This window comes from Melozone crissalis, unplaced genomic scaffold, assembly GCF_028551555.1.
Source record: "Melozone crissalis strain CALT ecotype California unplaced genomic scaffold, PUWL_Pcris_2 ptg000061l_1, whole genome shotgun sequence".
Classification (NCBI taxonomy): domain Eukaryota; kingdom Metazoa; phylum Chordata; class Aves; order Passeriformes; family Passerellidae; genus Melozone; species Melozone crissalis.
Genome location: NW_026535839.1, coordinates 7,301,000 through 7,317,383, shown reverse-complemented (window position 1 = coordinate 7,317,383; position 16,384 = coordinate 7,301,000). Strand labels below are relative to the sequence as shown.

The following is a 16,384-nucleotide window of genomic DNA, read 5'->3' as shown; positions in this document are numbered from 1 at the left end:
TACCTATGTACTAAGGACTGCAAAGAAACGACTAGCCCAGGTACTAATTCTGCTGGCTTCCACCACTATTGCAACATCAGATTTGTATGAGATTCATAAGTCAATTTGCGATCAATTTTTTGCCACTACAGCAATGACAAGGATATATCAACCATTTTGTAATTCAATGTTAACTACATACTCCATGAAGTCTCAATCACAAAATGGCAAATATGACCTTTTTTTACATTTACTTTAGGACATCCATCTGATTAAGCTTATTCAAAGTGCATAACTACATCATCATCATCATCACTGCAGGAAAAGCAGAGATAGATTGGTGTGTTTAGTTCTCAGATGGGGAAGCTCCAACAGAAAAATTTAACCTGTATCCAGGTAATCAGTCTCCTGTAGAGGCCAGACTAAACCTGAGAGCTCCCTCATTTGCACCAGGGAGGGAAATTCTCAGCTGGTATTGAGCAGGGCAAGCTGGTGAATGCAGTGGAGCTTCACCATCTGCTCTGGCTCTTTGCTGACAGCATTCCAGCAACTTCCATGAACAGACATGGAGTCATCCAGAATCCAGGGTTCCTACATGAACATGGAAATCCCAGCAATTCCAGTCACAGGAAGGTTGTTGGATGTTAACACTCTGCCCTGAGCAGCTGGGCCTGATGCTGCATTGGAGGCACTAAAATCACATGTCCTTAACCAAAGCAGTTATCAACATACTTGAAACGTCCTGTTCTTGTTCCCATGGAATCTGATGTTGACTTGGCAGTAACAGGACACAGGTACCGAACAGATCAATACTTTTGAAACCCATTTAACATTTTGTTCCTTTTTACCCAGGTTTTGTCTGTGGAGCATCCCCTTCCACAGAAACTGAGAGAAAGAACACTTGATATTTTTAATTACAGATTTGATCTGCAGAGCTCTTGCCTTCTGGCCCCTATTCCACAGAACACCCATTTTACTTTAAGCACATGTGTAGTTCCCCTGATAATAAGCACAAGTATAAATGAGTTCTTAGAAAGCGGCCATAGCCCTCAGCATCTTGCAGAGCTGACCTTGTGTTTACTGTTACTTACATACACTTGAACCAGAACACAATTGTGTTTTCTTTAGGAACTAAAATGTTCTCTATGTTTCATGGACTATTCCAAACAAATCTGAAAAGACAGACTGCCAGAGCTAAGCAGTAACTACAAATGGCACAGGGAAAACCCAGAAGAAATTGAAATTATTTGAAATGTAAAGTGTAAATGATAAACAGATATATATAAACAGGAAAGTTCTTTATATTCACAGACTAGTAAGGACAATATATATGGAATAAAATACAAAACAAATACATGTCCCCAGTAACCACACTGTTCATAAAAGAATGAAGCCTATAGATATTGATATCCTCCATTTAAATTAACCTTTCCTTACCTTGCCGTAGCTCAGCAGGATTATCCTCACCAAGACAACGTTAATGTGAGCACCCAGGGACTCATCATGATAAATTTCATTAACCTGCAAAAGAGTTCAGTGCTTTAACAATGGTAACTATGAAGGCAGTGATACAGCCAGTACCTTTTATGCTCTGTCATTAGGCCAGACACCGCTTTGTGATCATATTTAAAACATGAAAAACTCCACTAATGAGAGAGGGAATGGGGTTTTTCCAAACTCTGCTGTAATCTCCCAACAGGCCATAATTTAGGGAATAATTTAAAATAAATATAGAGAACTATAGATATATAGATATATATATATAGAGAGAGAGACACTTCAGATTACCAGTATATAAGTGCCAGTCTAATTGCATTTGGAAATATCTTGGTGCACCCACACCATGCAGCTGTGCCGACCCATGTGCTCCACTGGAGCCTGGAGCATGGCAATCCAAGCAAAATCCCAAATATCTCTCTGCTGAGCAGGACCATGCATAGGGAAGGGGATGAGTGAGCAGAGAGACAGGACCTCTCTCCCAAGAGCCATTCACTGGATCAGCTCAGCTGCACCCTGTAACTCTTCCATCTGGGACCCATCATATCACACTCTGCCAAGAGGATGTGCCTCCCCCAAAAAGCTGGTCAGGCACATGAGCTGGCTTTATTGTGTGTCAAAACTCATCAGTGTTAAACTTTGCAAGTAGAACAAAAGCTACAAAATGCCAGCAAGTTAAAATTGTCTTCTTTCTTTGTATACCAGAGCTACGTAGCTGAACACGCACATGGGGAAATCACCCCAGGAACGATGAAAAGAAAACTGTAAATATTTAGAGTAGAGAATGAAATGTGGATGAATAACAATTACTTAGGAAACACTGCTACAGGCAAGCTGGGCCAATATTAACTGTTAACGAGGCTGATTTAAGTATTCAGTGATGAAGACTGCATGAGACTCGGCCAAATAGCAGGGGTTTAGCTTTACAAATTAGAAGAGGCAGATGAGATCCCTGCAAGGCTAGTTCCTTCCCTAAAACCTCCTTCCCTTGGTAAAGGTTGCACCAAACTGAACTGTTTTGCTGGATGGACCTAGAATTCATTTATTCCTGCAAACTAGATTCATTACTTCAAGCTAATAAATAACTTTCAGGGAACCTTTCATTTGAAACATGGTAAATAATGTCCTGCTACTTCAATCAGCCCCAGTTTTAATGGCCCATATTTTATCTCTTCAAAAACCATTAAAATTAAATACATCAGTGTAGGTTTTGCTAAGCAATCCCCACTGACATTTTAAAGTGAATTTTAATTCGTTTCATCAGTATTTTTTGACAGAAGAGCCTTATTTTATGCCGGGTAGACATCCAAGTTTTCAACAGTCCTGAGTGTCCTGCTGAAGCACAGCTCCAGAAGGAGGCTCACACCCTCCAGGACACCTGGGGAACATTCTGGGGGATGCCTGGGATGCAGGTTGATGGGCAGGCAGATCCTTGGATTAAAATGGTGGATGAGGAACCCATGGCTATAAGTGGCCTCAGGGGCTTCTGTTTTCCTTGCGGGGTAGAAGGAGCTGATTACGTTCAAGTCTGCTTTGTGAACAACCCCTCTGGAAATCAGATCATCTATTTGCATGTTTAAATAAGACTTTAGAAGACTAACTTTATATTCTGAAATTTTAAAAACACTCTTAGTTTTACTTTGAGGACCATTGTTCAACACAGATTTTAAAGAGGTAAGATATAAACACATTTTGCTTTACAAAAATTCTTTCACCCGGGAAAAAGACCCTTGAATGCTGTCAAGGGAGACAGGGATATTAATTTGCCTCCCTCTTTGTGTGGTGAGAAGAGAGTACTCACATCAAGGATATGAGGTTGAAATAAGCTGCAAATTACCTGTACATGAAATTAGTATTAAACAAAAAACTGCTGTGTATAGAGGACAGTAAACACAGCATGTAAATAAGTATTTAATTAGTTCATAAAGCATAATCCAAATTGGTGCACACCACTCTCTCATTAACATCCAGAATTTAACCTAAGCCTCTTTTAACAATCATTGAGTAACCGAACAACTGTATCGCTGTTGTGTGCCAAAGGGAAACTTGGCTTGAAAACATTGATGGAACAGAATTAAAACACTGTTTGACTATTCATGAATATGACATCTAACAAACAAACTGTGAATGAACAGAAAAGCACAAGCACTGTAAAAAGCTGCTTGGTTCTCTTGGGATCCTGGATTTTCTGCGAGACAGCAGGCCAATTCAAAGCTCTGGGCCTTGGTTTCATTAATAAGGATGAGTCCAAGCCCTCTTCACCCAGCATCTTCCTCTGACCTAAACTGTGGTTTGCTAGGAGTGTCTCACTGCACATGAATAATAGGCTGAAATAGATGCTTTTCCTTCTTTTCAGCACAGCCTAAATCACACCTATTTGTTGCAGGAATCTGTTGGAGATACAAGATCCAAATTAATGTTGTGCTCTCAGAGGTTCATGAAAACGCACACACTGAAAGGCCCAACACAATCCCTAGCTCATATTCCCCACATTTCCACCTCTTATTTCAACAGGAAAGCAGAGTCAAGCTAATGCAGCTCAATGCACAGGGCAGAAGATGATCAACCAGCCTGTGCAATCAGAAAGCTCCAGGCTTGAGAGCAACTCACAACTTTGAAATTTAGTGTTTGATAGCACAGGTAGCCAGACAATGGACATACATGTTCAGATGTCTGTGCAATAAATACACACAGCTCTGGAAAAGACTGTAAGTACTTTTCCAGCCCTGCATCTTCATGTACTTCAGCAGCACATCCTGGTTCATACCAACAGAAGAAAAGCCAGAGTCAATCTCCTGTTGTTCTTAGATCAGTAAGTCTAAAATTAAGTTGCTGCATAGGAGGAAAAAAGTACACAGAGACCATCCCATAATCACAGCTCCTGTACTGAAGGCAGTGAATGAATTAAATCTTATTAAATGTCCTACAGTGATTCAGCATTTATAGAGGGTGATGAAGAAGGCTGGGTAAATCTCAAAGAATTCAAAGCACAGTGAAATACTGTAAAGACACTTTTATCAAGCTATTGTAGTTCACCAACTATTTTGGGATATCTTTGGTTTCCTTTTCTGGGATATTTCAAAGGAAAACACACATTTCTATTTAAAGTTTCTGTGTAGAAATCAGGCTAGCACAGATTGGTGCTACATAAGAAAAACAAAGACTTTATTTACTTTTTTTTCATCCGTCCCTCTCTGCTAATTTTATAATTCTTCTGCCTTGAACAAGTTTCAAGTCAGCACAGTAAGCACATAGAATACATCAAAAAGTTAAAGGCAAGCCAAGCACCAGTGAGGTGCCTCATGCTTTGTAAAAGAAGCACTGGAAAGTTTTGATTACTGAGCAAAGCACTGCCTGATCCTAAAAGAGAATTTTGAAAGCTCCTGTAACACAAATAGTAATCAACAGCCTGCAGTTCTGCTAGTCTTGGTGCAGAGCAGGTTACCTGCTGGTAGATCTGGCAGGATTTTTAGGCAAAGTCAGGTGGTTCCCTGGATCCCTAATTAAACCAATGCACCATAGGAGAATAATCTGTGTATTTTGGCAAATCATCAGCAAACTCATCCACGCACTTTGAAGGAGTCCCCAGCCTTGCAGAGTTTGTTAGTATCTGCTATGCAAAAGGCAGATCGTTTCATCAGAACACAACTCCTGAACCATAAAGCATCGGGTTCTTCCTGAGGCAGCTCCATGGGTTGCTCCTCACGCCTGGGTGAGCGCTGCTGCCCCGGGCTCCTGAGCACACACCCCTGCTGGACATTTCACAGCTTCCACCTCGGGCACCATCAGTGTCAAACAGCTCTGACCCAGCACCAGGGGCCATCAGAGGGCACATCTGACCCTTTGCAGAGGGCACAAACCAAGAGTCATCTGGTTTTGCAGCCACCACAGTTTGCTGACCCATCCAAGCTGATTAGCCCGCTCTTTGATCACCCAGCATCCTTACACAACTACTGCTGCAGAAACTACTGATGGCTACGTGCTCCCAGGCAGAGCTGGGACCATGTGTGGATCTCTGCCAGAGCAATCCTGGAGAAGCTGGAGAGCATCAGCTCCTTCCCTGTGGGATGGCAGAGCTCCTGGCAAGCCATTGTCGGAGCCCAGCCCGAGATGCAGCTCATTCATCAGCTCATAATTATCTGCAGCAAAGCCTCAGTGCCTGATGGGCATCCAGTGATTGTCTATTTCTGTAAGAAATGTCTGGTTTGAATTACAGGATAGGAACCAGAAATGTCATGGTGGATACTGAGCACAAACTTCTGTAATCTGACCCTCCCAAAAGCGTTTCCCTCTCACTTTATTTTTCTGTGGTCCCGCTTCAAACACCACTGTGCTCTTCGATTTTCATCACCTTCTTTATGCTTTTGAAGACCCCAAATGAGCATTTCTGACATTCCCAAAGCTTTATCTTAATCCCACAGGAATAACATTACATCAATTCCTCTGGTGGATGTACTATGGTCCCACAGAAGGTCATACAGCAAATCACCCTTTCTAGTCCTTACAAGGCGTTTCCTCATTTCCTCAGAGAGGAACTCTCTTTTTTTCCTGAAATCTTTATTGAGCATCACAAGGAAAAAAGAAGAATGAAAGCACACAAGACATGTGAAACTTAAAGGTCAAACTGTGATCCCACATTTGGAAAACATCTATCATTCTGCTCAAAACCACATACACCGGGCAGTTTTAGAAGAGCTTGGCAATGTACATTTTGAACCAGAGATAGGAATCTCACTTTTTCTATGCAAATATGAGTCTGAGTCCTGATTTACCTTCTCTGGTGTCAGAGTCAGTAGGTGTTACCAAGTCCAAGTTAGCTGCTTCTGATCAAAATGAAAAACATTCCCCAGCAGATGTGTTGGCAAGGCACTAGGTAGCTTCGTGTTACGGGCCTCTATCTCATCTTCAACTGTAACATTGGCTTTAGAAAGGTCATAGACTTTGTTTTCTGACTTCATGACTAATTTATTTTTCTTAGTTCCTCCCGCAGGCTCTTGGAACTTCTCATTCCTGCTCATAAACCACTGCTGTGAGAAGTTTCTCTAAACACTGTAAATTACCTTTGCGCCAATAGACTCAGTATTTTTCTGAATTAATGTCTCAAGATCATGTTAATAAAATCAACATCATAAAATAATTAAGTAGATGGATTTATCACTTTACTACAACGGATAGGGGTGTGGTGTCAAAGTAATAAATATGGTGACCTCTTTAAATCTGGTTTGGTAAAAAAAAGCACCCAGAATTTGAAAGCTGATCCTAATCATCCACACTCATCTCACAAACCACACTGCCCCAACTCAGAAGTCCCTGGCTGAAACCTTTGTGGCTAAAGCTCATGTTGGTATTTGGAGTAAAGATAAAAAACATCTTTTAACAGTACCTACCCTCTACCTTCAGGATGGTACCAAAACCTGTGTGATAGGGCAGCAAGGCACATTCCAGGTACCAATAATGAGCAATGCTCACCTAATTGACACTGGGAATAAAATCCCTGTGAAAGTGAGCACAACCTGTAAGAGTTCTGAGAGGGTCTTTCCTGCAGGAACTTCTGAATGCCCAAGCACAACTACAGCTTTCACTGTAGGGTGGCAATCAAGATAATGAACAAAAATAACCTCATGTAGGCCTCTTTAGACACTGTTCACACCAGTCACAGCTACTGGTTTATAATGAACAGTCAAAATGTGGAGTTAACTCACATACATATATTTAAACTTTCAAACAAGCCGTAATTCAGCTACAGACAGCTGAAGTCCCTCAGATGAATAGAGCTGGACTTACATTTGTTATTTGTGAAACTTCTTAGAGTTAGTTCAAATTTAAAGTGCCCATATTCAAATAAACTGATTTTAAATAATGAGCATTGGAGCTTATGAATTATTTAATTTTCAAAAATCCAGTTGAATTCTACATTATTGAACTATCCTTGCTGTCTAAAAGAAATGCTTTTTAGTTTCAAAAGCATGATTCTGAAGACAGGGAGCACCATTATTTCAATGTATTCAATCATCACTTTCTTTTTAGCAGCTAGAATTAGACATGCTTTCAGGTTTTTATCCAACTGTCAGTTAGAAACTGATGGCATTTCTGCCCTTTCCTCTCATTAGGGACTTGCTGTTCTGTACCTGCAAATCTTCATCCCTCATCAGCCAGAGATACGAGAGCAGAAATCTCATCTATAATAGTAGTATCATGTACATCCTATTAAAGAGGACAGATAACACATTCAGCAGCGCCTCAGGGCCACAATTTCAAAGACATGTGTAGTGCTGAAAGATGCAGGTGAAAGACTCCAGGGACTTTCCAAAGCCCCCAGCTGCATAACTCTCATTGATTTCAGTTATTCAAATGAAAAGTTGTTTAATGTATTTGTTCTGGAGTAGAAGTTTCACTTGAAGGCTGGGGGATACATAATCCCATGAGCTAATTTTTAATACTGATTCTCACTGATTTCAAAAGCAGGTAAATTACTAAATACTCAGATAAATCTAGCCCAGAGTGAGGCATAATTTTTATTTAGAGTCTATCTCCCTTTGAAATAACAGCAATTAGGCACTTAGCTGCTTTGAGGAGATGGGCTTTAGTATCACAAATATTTTGGCCATATATGCATTAAATGAGTATATATATATATTTTTAATATCAGCTCTTTTACAGTAAAGGAATGGAAAAGAATTTAAAGATTTTTACCCCTGAAAATTGCTTAATCCTCAAAACTACTTTTAAGAGGGTTATGAAACAGTGAATTTCTGCACCAGGACTGGGTACCAACAACACCCATTTCAAAATCAATTTACCCTCTAGGTTGAAAAAGCTCGTAAAGATCATTAAGTCCAACCATCACCACCAGCACTGCCAAGGTCACCACTAAATCACATCCCCAAGTACCACATGCAAATATCTTCTAAACATCTCCAGGGATGGTGACTCCATCACTTCCCTGGGCAGCCTGTTCCAATGCTTAACAACCATGAAGAGATTTTTTCCAAATATTCAATCTAAACATCGCCTGGAGCAACTTGAGGCCATGTCCAGATCCCACTGGAGAGCCTTCAGCCCTCCAGCAGATCAACACTCCCATCTACCTTGGTGTCATGAACTGAGGATTCACTCAATTCCCTAATCCAGATCACTGCTATTGAGCACTGCTGGACCTGGGGAATACCACTTTGGACTGGCCACCAGCTGGATTTGGTTCCATTTACCACCACCCTTTGGATTTGACCACCCAGCCAGATTTTTATGCTCTGATCAGTGCACCCATCCAAGCCATTCAGCTCAATGACATCCATTCTGTGCCCTTCTCCTCCTCCCAGAGCATCCTGCAGTGAAAACCTTTTCTTTCCCAAGCAACAAGGTAATACTACAACTTCTAGCCTTGCACTTTTCTAGTATTTCCCAAACAATTGCACAGGCAGATACAATTACTGGGGGGGTTGAGATGCTTTCTTGCAGAAATTGAATTACCTTCTATATTCTCGAGTAACTACAGAACTACAAGATTCCACCCAAATATGTCTCCTCTGTGGAAATGCTCCTGCATGCTATAAATACAAAGTTAATTTGTGCAATGTGTGGGCTCACACTTGGAAATGCAGAGGACTGTGCAGGCCAATATCCTTCCCAGGAAAAAGCACAGCATGACGCGCAATGAAAATGGTGCAAGCGAGAGGCAGCTGAGGGTCTCCAAAGTGAAAACAATGGCATCTTTTCCAAAGGTGACTGAATGTCCCCGTGGTGCTGAGCAGAGAAAAGAGAGGAGGTCAAGAGAAACCAGGGTTTTGTCAGAGGAAATGACTGGAGGATGAAAAAGGGGAGGCATGAGGCCGAGCTCACTGCAGTGGAACGGCTGGCGCACAGTCAGACGATACATGGCTGCAGCCCAACGTGTTAAAAATCCTCTGGCATCCATCACCATTTGTTTGGGAGTGACTTCATTTCCAAACTTTGGGATAAATATTAGCACAGCTATTCAAGATAGCCAGGACACCCAGCCCCTGTTTTTTCTCACTTCATGGCTTTTAGGTGTGGACTGTAACACATCACTTAAGCTGCACAAAACAGATTTTACTGAATTTACAGTCATTGCACTGGGCTTGGAAAAAAAAAATATAATGTTTTGATTGGGTTGGTGGTAGGGTTCCACCCAAGATCCCTGGGAAAAGTTAGTTAAGGACAACTGTTCATGCCATCACACACAAAGAGATCAAGCACAGTGGGAGAAGCAGCCCTGCTGCAAGTTGCTTCTGGGAAAGTAATGTCTTGCCCCAGGAGGGACCATTCACCTAAGGTTTATTTCATTTTTGGAACCTCAGAAATTCAACTATTTGATTACCTGTTTTATCTCCAGTAAATATCTTCACTATTATTTTATTTCATTACCATGCATTCTTGATTTTATACTCACTACCTCGTTACCATACAAAGCTAATTGATTCTATGCCTTGTTAGTACAGGAAGCTAATTGATTACATCCTAAATCCAGCAGGGTACACACAATCTGATGCTTATGAGAGGATCTCCAATTAGATTTAAAAATACAGCTGGAATTGTTTGTCACTCTTTTTCAGTGACCGTGGACCTACACATCTCATCAGAGACACACTGCACAAATGTGACCCCTAGCAGCCAGGCACCCCAAGGCCTCTTATACTGGGCTCATTTTCTACACAAAAACCCCCCAAAATTCAAAGAGGTAGAAGAGAGGGCAATGGAGGAGTCACTGTGAATCTCAGGAAAGGAGGACAAAGCCATGTTCTATACAGAATTACACCTTGCACCCATCCAGCAATGAGGGCAAGAGCTGGAGTTGCCTTGTGGAGAGGAAGGAGAGGTTCTGCATTGTGTTGTCCTTGGCACAATCCAGGTCCCCAGCACCATCTGCAGCAATAAACCCCTCCTGCCTCTCTGTGCTGGAGCTGGAAACAGGGCTGGTTACCATCACCACCCCTCTGCTGAAATACAGAGAAAAAACTCTAGAAACCAGCTGACTTTTGAGAGAAAGAACAGGACAACACTGATGACTGCCAGCAACTTTCCAGTGCCTTTCAAGAGGCCTTGAGGATTTCAAGCAGCTCCTCAAATTTGGGCACAAGGCATGGGACACATCCTCAGTCCCCAAAAGACATGTTTCTACCTCAGAGCTCTCAACAGAACAATTGCTGCCTGTGCCAAGAGCTGCTGTGCCCTGTGGGGATGGTTACACAGGCTGCACTTTCTAAACCACTTGCAGAGACAGGCTGCTGAAGAGTTGTTATTTCTTGCAATTTGTGTCTTGGTTTGGTTTACTAAAATTAGGAGAAAGTATATTCCAGAGCTGGAACATTTATGGCTTCTTTACCATTACTGTATATTTTAATTCTTAAAAATAGATTTAAGTGACATGATAAGTAAAGAGTCCTGTTTAATCTATTTTGGCCTGTTTGCCACATTCCTGGTTTGGCCTGTTTGACTTGTTAATTTAGAGATGCATAAAACCATCTGTTTCACTGTAGACTTTGTTTTAAGCCTCAGAGGAAACAAACCACACAAATAAATTAAATTCACTATGTCATTTCTGTTAGAATATATGCATTTACAGCCATCAGAGCAGACACCAAGTACTCCATAATTCTAATGTCAGAGCAGGTTTTTAACTATTTACAATGCTGTTACAAAAAGTCATAACTGAATTTATATCACACAAGGGATTTTCTCAAATTGTATTCCACCTCTAATTTAAAATGAAAAACAGTGATATTCTGCACATTGCTAAAAGAACGTAATAAAGAAGGAAAAAGACCAAGCTTCATAATTAAAAAAATATATCTTGGAAAAACTACATCCCAGACAAATCTACCTAACAGCCTGGATTTCTGCCTCTGTGGTTTGCAAAGTGAAAGGAGTCATCTACAGGCTCATCCTCTTGACACGACTGTAAACTTCAGCAGTCAGACTCCATTTGTCAAAAACAGAGCAGACCTACAATTTTTTTACTCAACACTATTTTACTAAGAATACACATTCACTGAGGCCAAAGCTTTTTCAGAAGTGTGTCTTTTTTAGAAAAGACTCCTGTTCCAGACGAGAAGGAGAATGAAGAAAGTCATCCCCAAATGAGTTGCCTATGAGGGGGGCTACCACTGACTTCTATTTCTTCGGCAAAATAACAAAATATATTTGGATTTTTATCTGTACTACGGATGGTTTTTCAAGTCTTCATTCTTTTCCAAAAAATAGTGTCCTTGCTTACTGTCTGGGGTATTAGAGGGCTGCTGCATTGATGTTTAGAAATAAAAAGTGATTCTTTCAAACATAATATTCCCTAGTGTCTCCTTTCATCACTCCTACACTATATAGTCTATTACACAGACTATGGTTATGAAGATTAAATATTTAACTAAGGAAACCTAAAGATGTCAGTCATGGAGTAAATACTAAATCAATTTAAGAAGGCTTGAGTTACACTGCATAACATTTTACTGCAGTGTGAACAAGGAGCAGGGAGGTGGCCTGGGACCTAAAGTGGCTGTTGAGAAATCAAAGAATTCAGCAGAGTAGTTTTAAAAATTTAAAAGCCAGTTGTAATTTCTGTTAGAACCTTATTTGAAGACAGCTCTCCAAACCGTGTTCCTCAGCAGGAAGCTTAGGTTAAGGGAATATACAGCTGAAACATAATGACTTCCAAAAACCTGAGCCCCTGACCTTGTGTCCCACCCACCAAAGCACATAAGAAGGACTTTGAACATTTTAACAGTCCCACACTCAGCTTCTGTCTTGGCTCCTTTCTTTTTTTTTTTTGCTTTTCCCCCATTGGATTTTTCTGAAAGTGGCCTGGATTTCCCTCCTAGAGTTATTTTATCTCCTGCCACGAACAAAATCTGTTACGTCTTATTCAAATGGCTTGCCCAACCTACATTCCCAGCCCTTTCAGAGCCTTCCCACAGGGCAGCGAGCGGGGCTGTACTCACAATGTTCATCAAGGTCAGCAGGTACTTCTGAACGTGTTCTTTCCCATGGAACTGCACCACTGAGTCATCCACGCCCAGGAGCACCTCGATGTTGTAGTCGTCCTCCGTGGCGTGCCGGCGGCGGCGCTGCCTCCAGCCCTGCACCTGCTCCTCAGCCAGGCCCACAGCGCTGCCCAGAGGGTCCAGGACAGTGAGGTTGGAGCCTGGGAGCAAACACACAGAGAGTTACCAGCCAGGAGAGGTTCAGGTTTCAGCTCAGGTTCATTTGAAGTAGCAGCATTTGTTGTGTTCTGAGCGTTGTATAACAGCGTTGGTTTCACGAAATGTCAGTTAAAAACTGCCTAAATGAGAGAGAAATATGACCAAAATATTTTTAGCTTACAAAGTAAAAGCAATACTTTCTACAAAGTAATACTGCATAGACCCCAAAGAGCAGCAGGTCATACCAATGTCTTGATGAGAAGAACAGAGCTGTTTGAGTAAAATACTTGTTGCTTAAAAGTACTTCTAACAGAATACACTGTCCAGGGATCCTGCGCTACCCAGTGTAGCCTCTATTTAGAACAACTAGAGATCTGATATTACTGCCCACAGATTCCTATTTCAAGGTAAGTGCAGTTGCCAGTACAGCCTTTTGCCATCCACTCAGGTACCACCAAGCCAGTCGCCCCAGCCTCAACCCTTTAGCTCCTTTCTGAGTTACACACATGCACTCCAACAGTAGTGAAATGGATCCTATTTATCATCACAGCTCAGCACCACATTTTAGATATGAGATTAATAAATTTATAGCTACGTCCACAATTTTTTAAACAGCTTTTCATCCTTCATTCCAAATTTTCCATGTCACTTTGCATTACTGCATGTCACAGGCCAGCCCACCAGGCACAACAGTTGTCTCCTTCATTACTAATGATTTCTAACAGTTCCTGTGATATGAAAAGCATGTTCCCTGACAGGATGGACATGCTTAATGTGGCACTTATCTACTAAAAATTAACATGAAAATATGGAATCTTGACATTTCATCCTACAGAATAACAATGTTTATCATTCATATCATTATTACCATTTGCGTTATAAGAGACTGGAATCACTACTGAGAACCTCTTGATTTTAGGAAATGTCAGGAAAGACTCAGAGAGGTCAGCAGAAGTACAGAGGGTTGAGTAAAGGTCCCAATGCTTCATTCACAGAAATATAATGGGAAGCAAAGGGAGGAAGCCCAAGCCATCACCTTCAAACCAGAAATGAGAAACAGCTCTTGGAAACGTTACAAAAGTGGATTCTCCATTTCCACTTATTGAAGTTTTCACATCAAAAGTGGCTGCTTGGGAAGGGAATGAGTCACCAGATCACTGTGCTCATTACAAGAACATCTGTGCTCTTGCCTGAGCCTTGCTGCCTCAGGCTGCTGTGTCAGCAGGTCCTGGGCAATGTGCAGCCTGAGCAGAGTGCCCTCAACTCCCCACTGAGGTGACAACAACACACCAACCTGCACAGCCTGTGGCTGCCAGGAGGGACACACACCAGGCATCCCCAGTCCCCATGGAGCACACAAGTTACCAGCCAGAGAGGCGGTGCCTTGTGTGCTGAGAAGCTGCTCTCTGCTCTCCTTGAAGAGACCTCCAGGCAAAGGACAGCCCCTGAAAGACACAGCTTCCTGCCAGATTCCAGCAAGCTTCAAGGACACCCTTGTCCTGAGAGCCACAGCTGCAGGGATCTCCTCTGCACTGCACTGGCAGAGCTGCCCTTGCTCTGTGCACAGAGAGAAGGTGCCACGTGGTGTCCAACACCCCCATGGAGCCCCAGCGTCCTTCTCCCCAAACAGCAGTATTTGATGTACCTAAGAAACACAACCACCACATTCTCATTGCCAGCCTCAGGGCTCCCAGCAGCTCCTGCTCCTGGGGCCACAACTTTTACAATTATTCTGGTCAGAATCCATGATCCAGCATGAGAATTCATTCCTCATGCAGAGCCAGCTGCCACTCCCAGGTGTACCACGGAGGGTGAATGAGCCTGGCCTGGCAGCACTGGAGGCAGCTCCATCAGGCTCCAGCCCTGCCTGCTGGATTTCTCCACAGGAAAACCTCAGTGTTAAAATTTCCTTGCTAGTGCTCAGGAGTAATGACCAAGCCATGACTATGGGATCATGGGGCAATCATATATTCATTATCTATAAGACAAATCATAGTTACTGTAAAATATGACCATAAATCTTAAATGCTCTGTAGAAAATGCCTAGGCTGGCAGGGGCTGCAGGTCATGTCTTCTCTCTGCTCTGCATAAAAAGCTAAAGCAATCAGCAGCAAGGCAAGGCTATCAGAGCTGCTATTGCAGAGCAGCAGTGCTGGGCAGGGGCAGAGCCTGAGCCATACACTGGGGTTGTGAACAGCAAGCTCTGCTGCTGGGGGGCTGTTATTTGGGTGGGTGATTGGCTGTCAAGGCATCTTGAGCTTTTGTGCTTTTATTTCTCTCCCTTATGTGTCAAACTAACTCCTGACACAGTACCTTTATTCCTGCTGTGAGTAAATCAGCCAGAGGCAAAATGTGATCCTACCATCCTGCAGCAAAAACTACCTGTCCTCCCTCTTTGCTGCTCACTTCATCACTGTCACACTGTAGTCCCTACAGTCCTGCCAACTCCTGAGAAAAGTTATCAGGAGGTTCCCTGGAAGTCATCTCCCTCCCACTAGGTGCCAACCAACCACTTTGAACTTTCTTGGGAGAATAAAAATTCCACACATACACAATTCCTTCACCCCTCAGGACAACACACCCAGTGTTGGGCACTGGCACCTCTGAGGCACCGACCCCATGTGCTTCCCAGCAGAGGGAAAGCCACACTGGCTCCAGCTGGTGCTGGAACCATCCCAAGACCAGAAACACAGCTCAAAACATTCACAACAGTAGCTGCAAAGATTTCTGGTTCATATCCCAATTTCCCACCCAGTGCTCCTTCCCAGAGGCTGTCCCTGGGCAGGCAGGGATGCCTCCACACACGCCTGTCCACAAACCCCACTGAGCCCTCCTCCAGTGCTGCTCTGCCTCCCAGGCTCCTGATGATGAATTGCTCCTAACTGACTGTTACATCCAAGTGAAATTAATACCCATATCTTAGCAAAGAGGAAGAGAAACAAAGTTGCATATGTAGTAAATGAAAAATTTGTGGTGTTTTGGCATCTTAACTTTCCTTAGTCAACGTCAGCAACTTTGCTGTATCATTGTACTGCTAACAATATGCTTGAAAAGCTCAAGAGAAAGCACAAAGAGCTAAGTAAGACACCTAATTCGTCCTTCACGTTTTCCACATTACATTCCTTCTGATCACCCCTGCACTTTGCACAGTAACACCACAAAAGTAGTCTCAAACTGCACTGTTTTACTAAATCGTCCCAAGACCTCTCCCTCAGATGTCAATTTTCAGCAACTTTTGCCAAATCGGCCACTAATCATTGGTGCCAACTTTGTTTTCAATCTCCCAAGAGGAGACACTTGGCATTTGCAGAGCCTCACACCAGCCTGTGTTGAAATCCTCTTGCTCTTGCTAGGAAAAATTCACATTTGTGAAAATTAATCACTCACAGAGAAGCTTCTATTTCTCTCTTTTGCTGCTCATTCAGAATAAATCAAATGACAGCAGCACTCTAACAGTTCAACAAAAATCCCTCAAATCCCCTCTTTTTTTTCATAAAGCCAGCTAAAAACCTCAAAATATTTTAAAAAACCAAAAAACCCTCAGATACTTCAGTAATTTTCTCCTACCACTGTAGACCATCTTCCAGGGAAGGAATAAAAAGTGCCCAAGCTGTCAAATAGTGTTGCTTTTGCACATCTTCAGAAGAATTCCCCATCTGCAACAGTTTGAGATGATACCACCTTATTTTCTGGGAATTTTTGCCTTGCTCATGAATGTTTGATATCACGTTCTTTATGGAAACCCAATTACATGA

At 42.3% G+C, this 16,384-nt stretch overlaps 1 protein-coding gene across 1 annotated transcript in view; it reads right to left on the bottom strand.

Moving 5' to 3' along the window:
• ADAMTS2 (ADAM metallopeptidase with thrombospondin type 1 motif 2) overlaps window positions 1-16,384 on the bottom strand; it is a 167,098-nt gene that overhangs the window by 41,088 nt on the left and 109,626 nt on the right. Inside the window, exons 4-5 of the mRNA XM_054288265.1 lie at window positions 12,429-12,631; window positions 1,417-1,500 (exon numbers count right to left, since the gene is read on the bottom strand). Of these exons, the coding sequence (XP_054144240.1) occupies window positions 1,417-1,500; window positions 12,429-12,631 (287 nt within the window). The remainder of the gene's footprint in view (window positions 1-1,416; window positions 1,501-12,428; window positions 12,632-16,384) is intronic.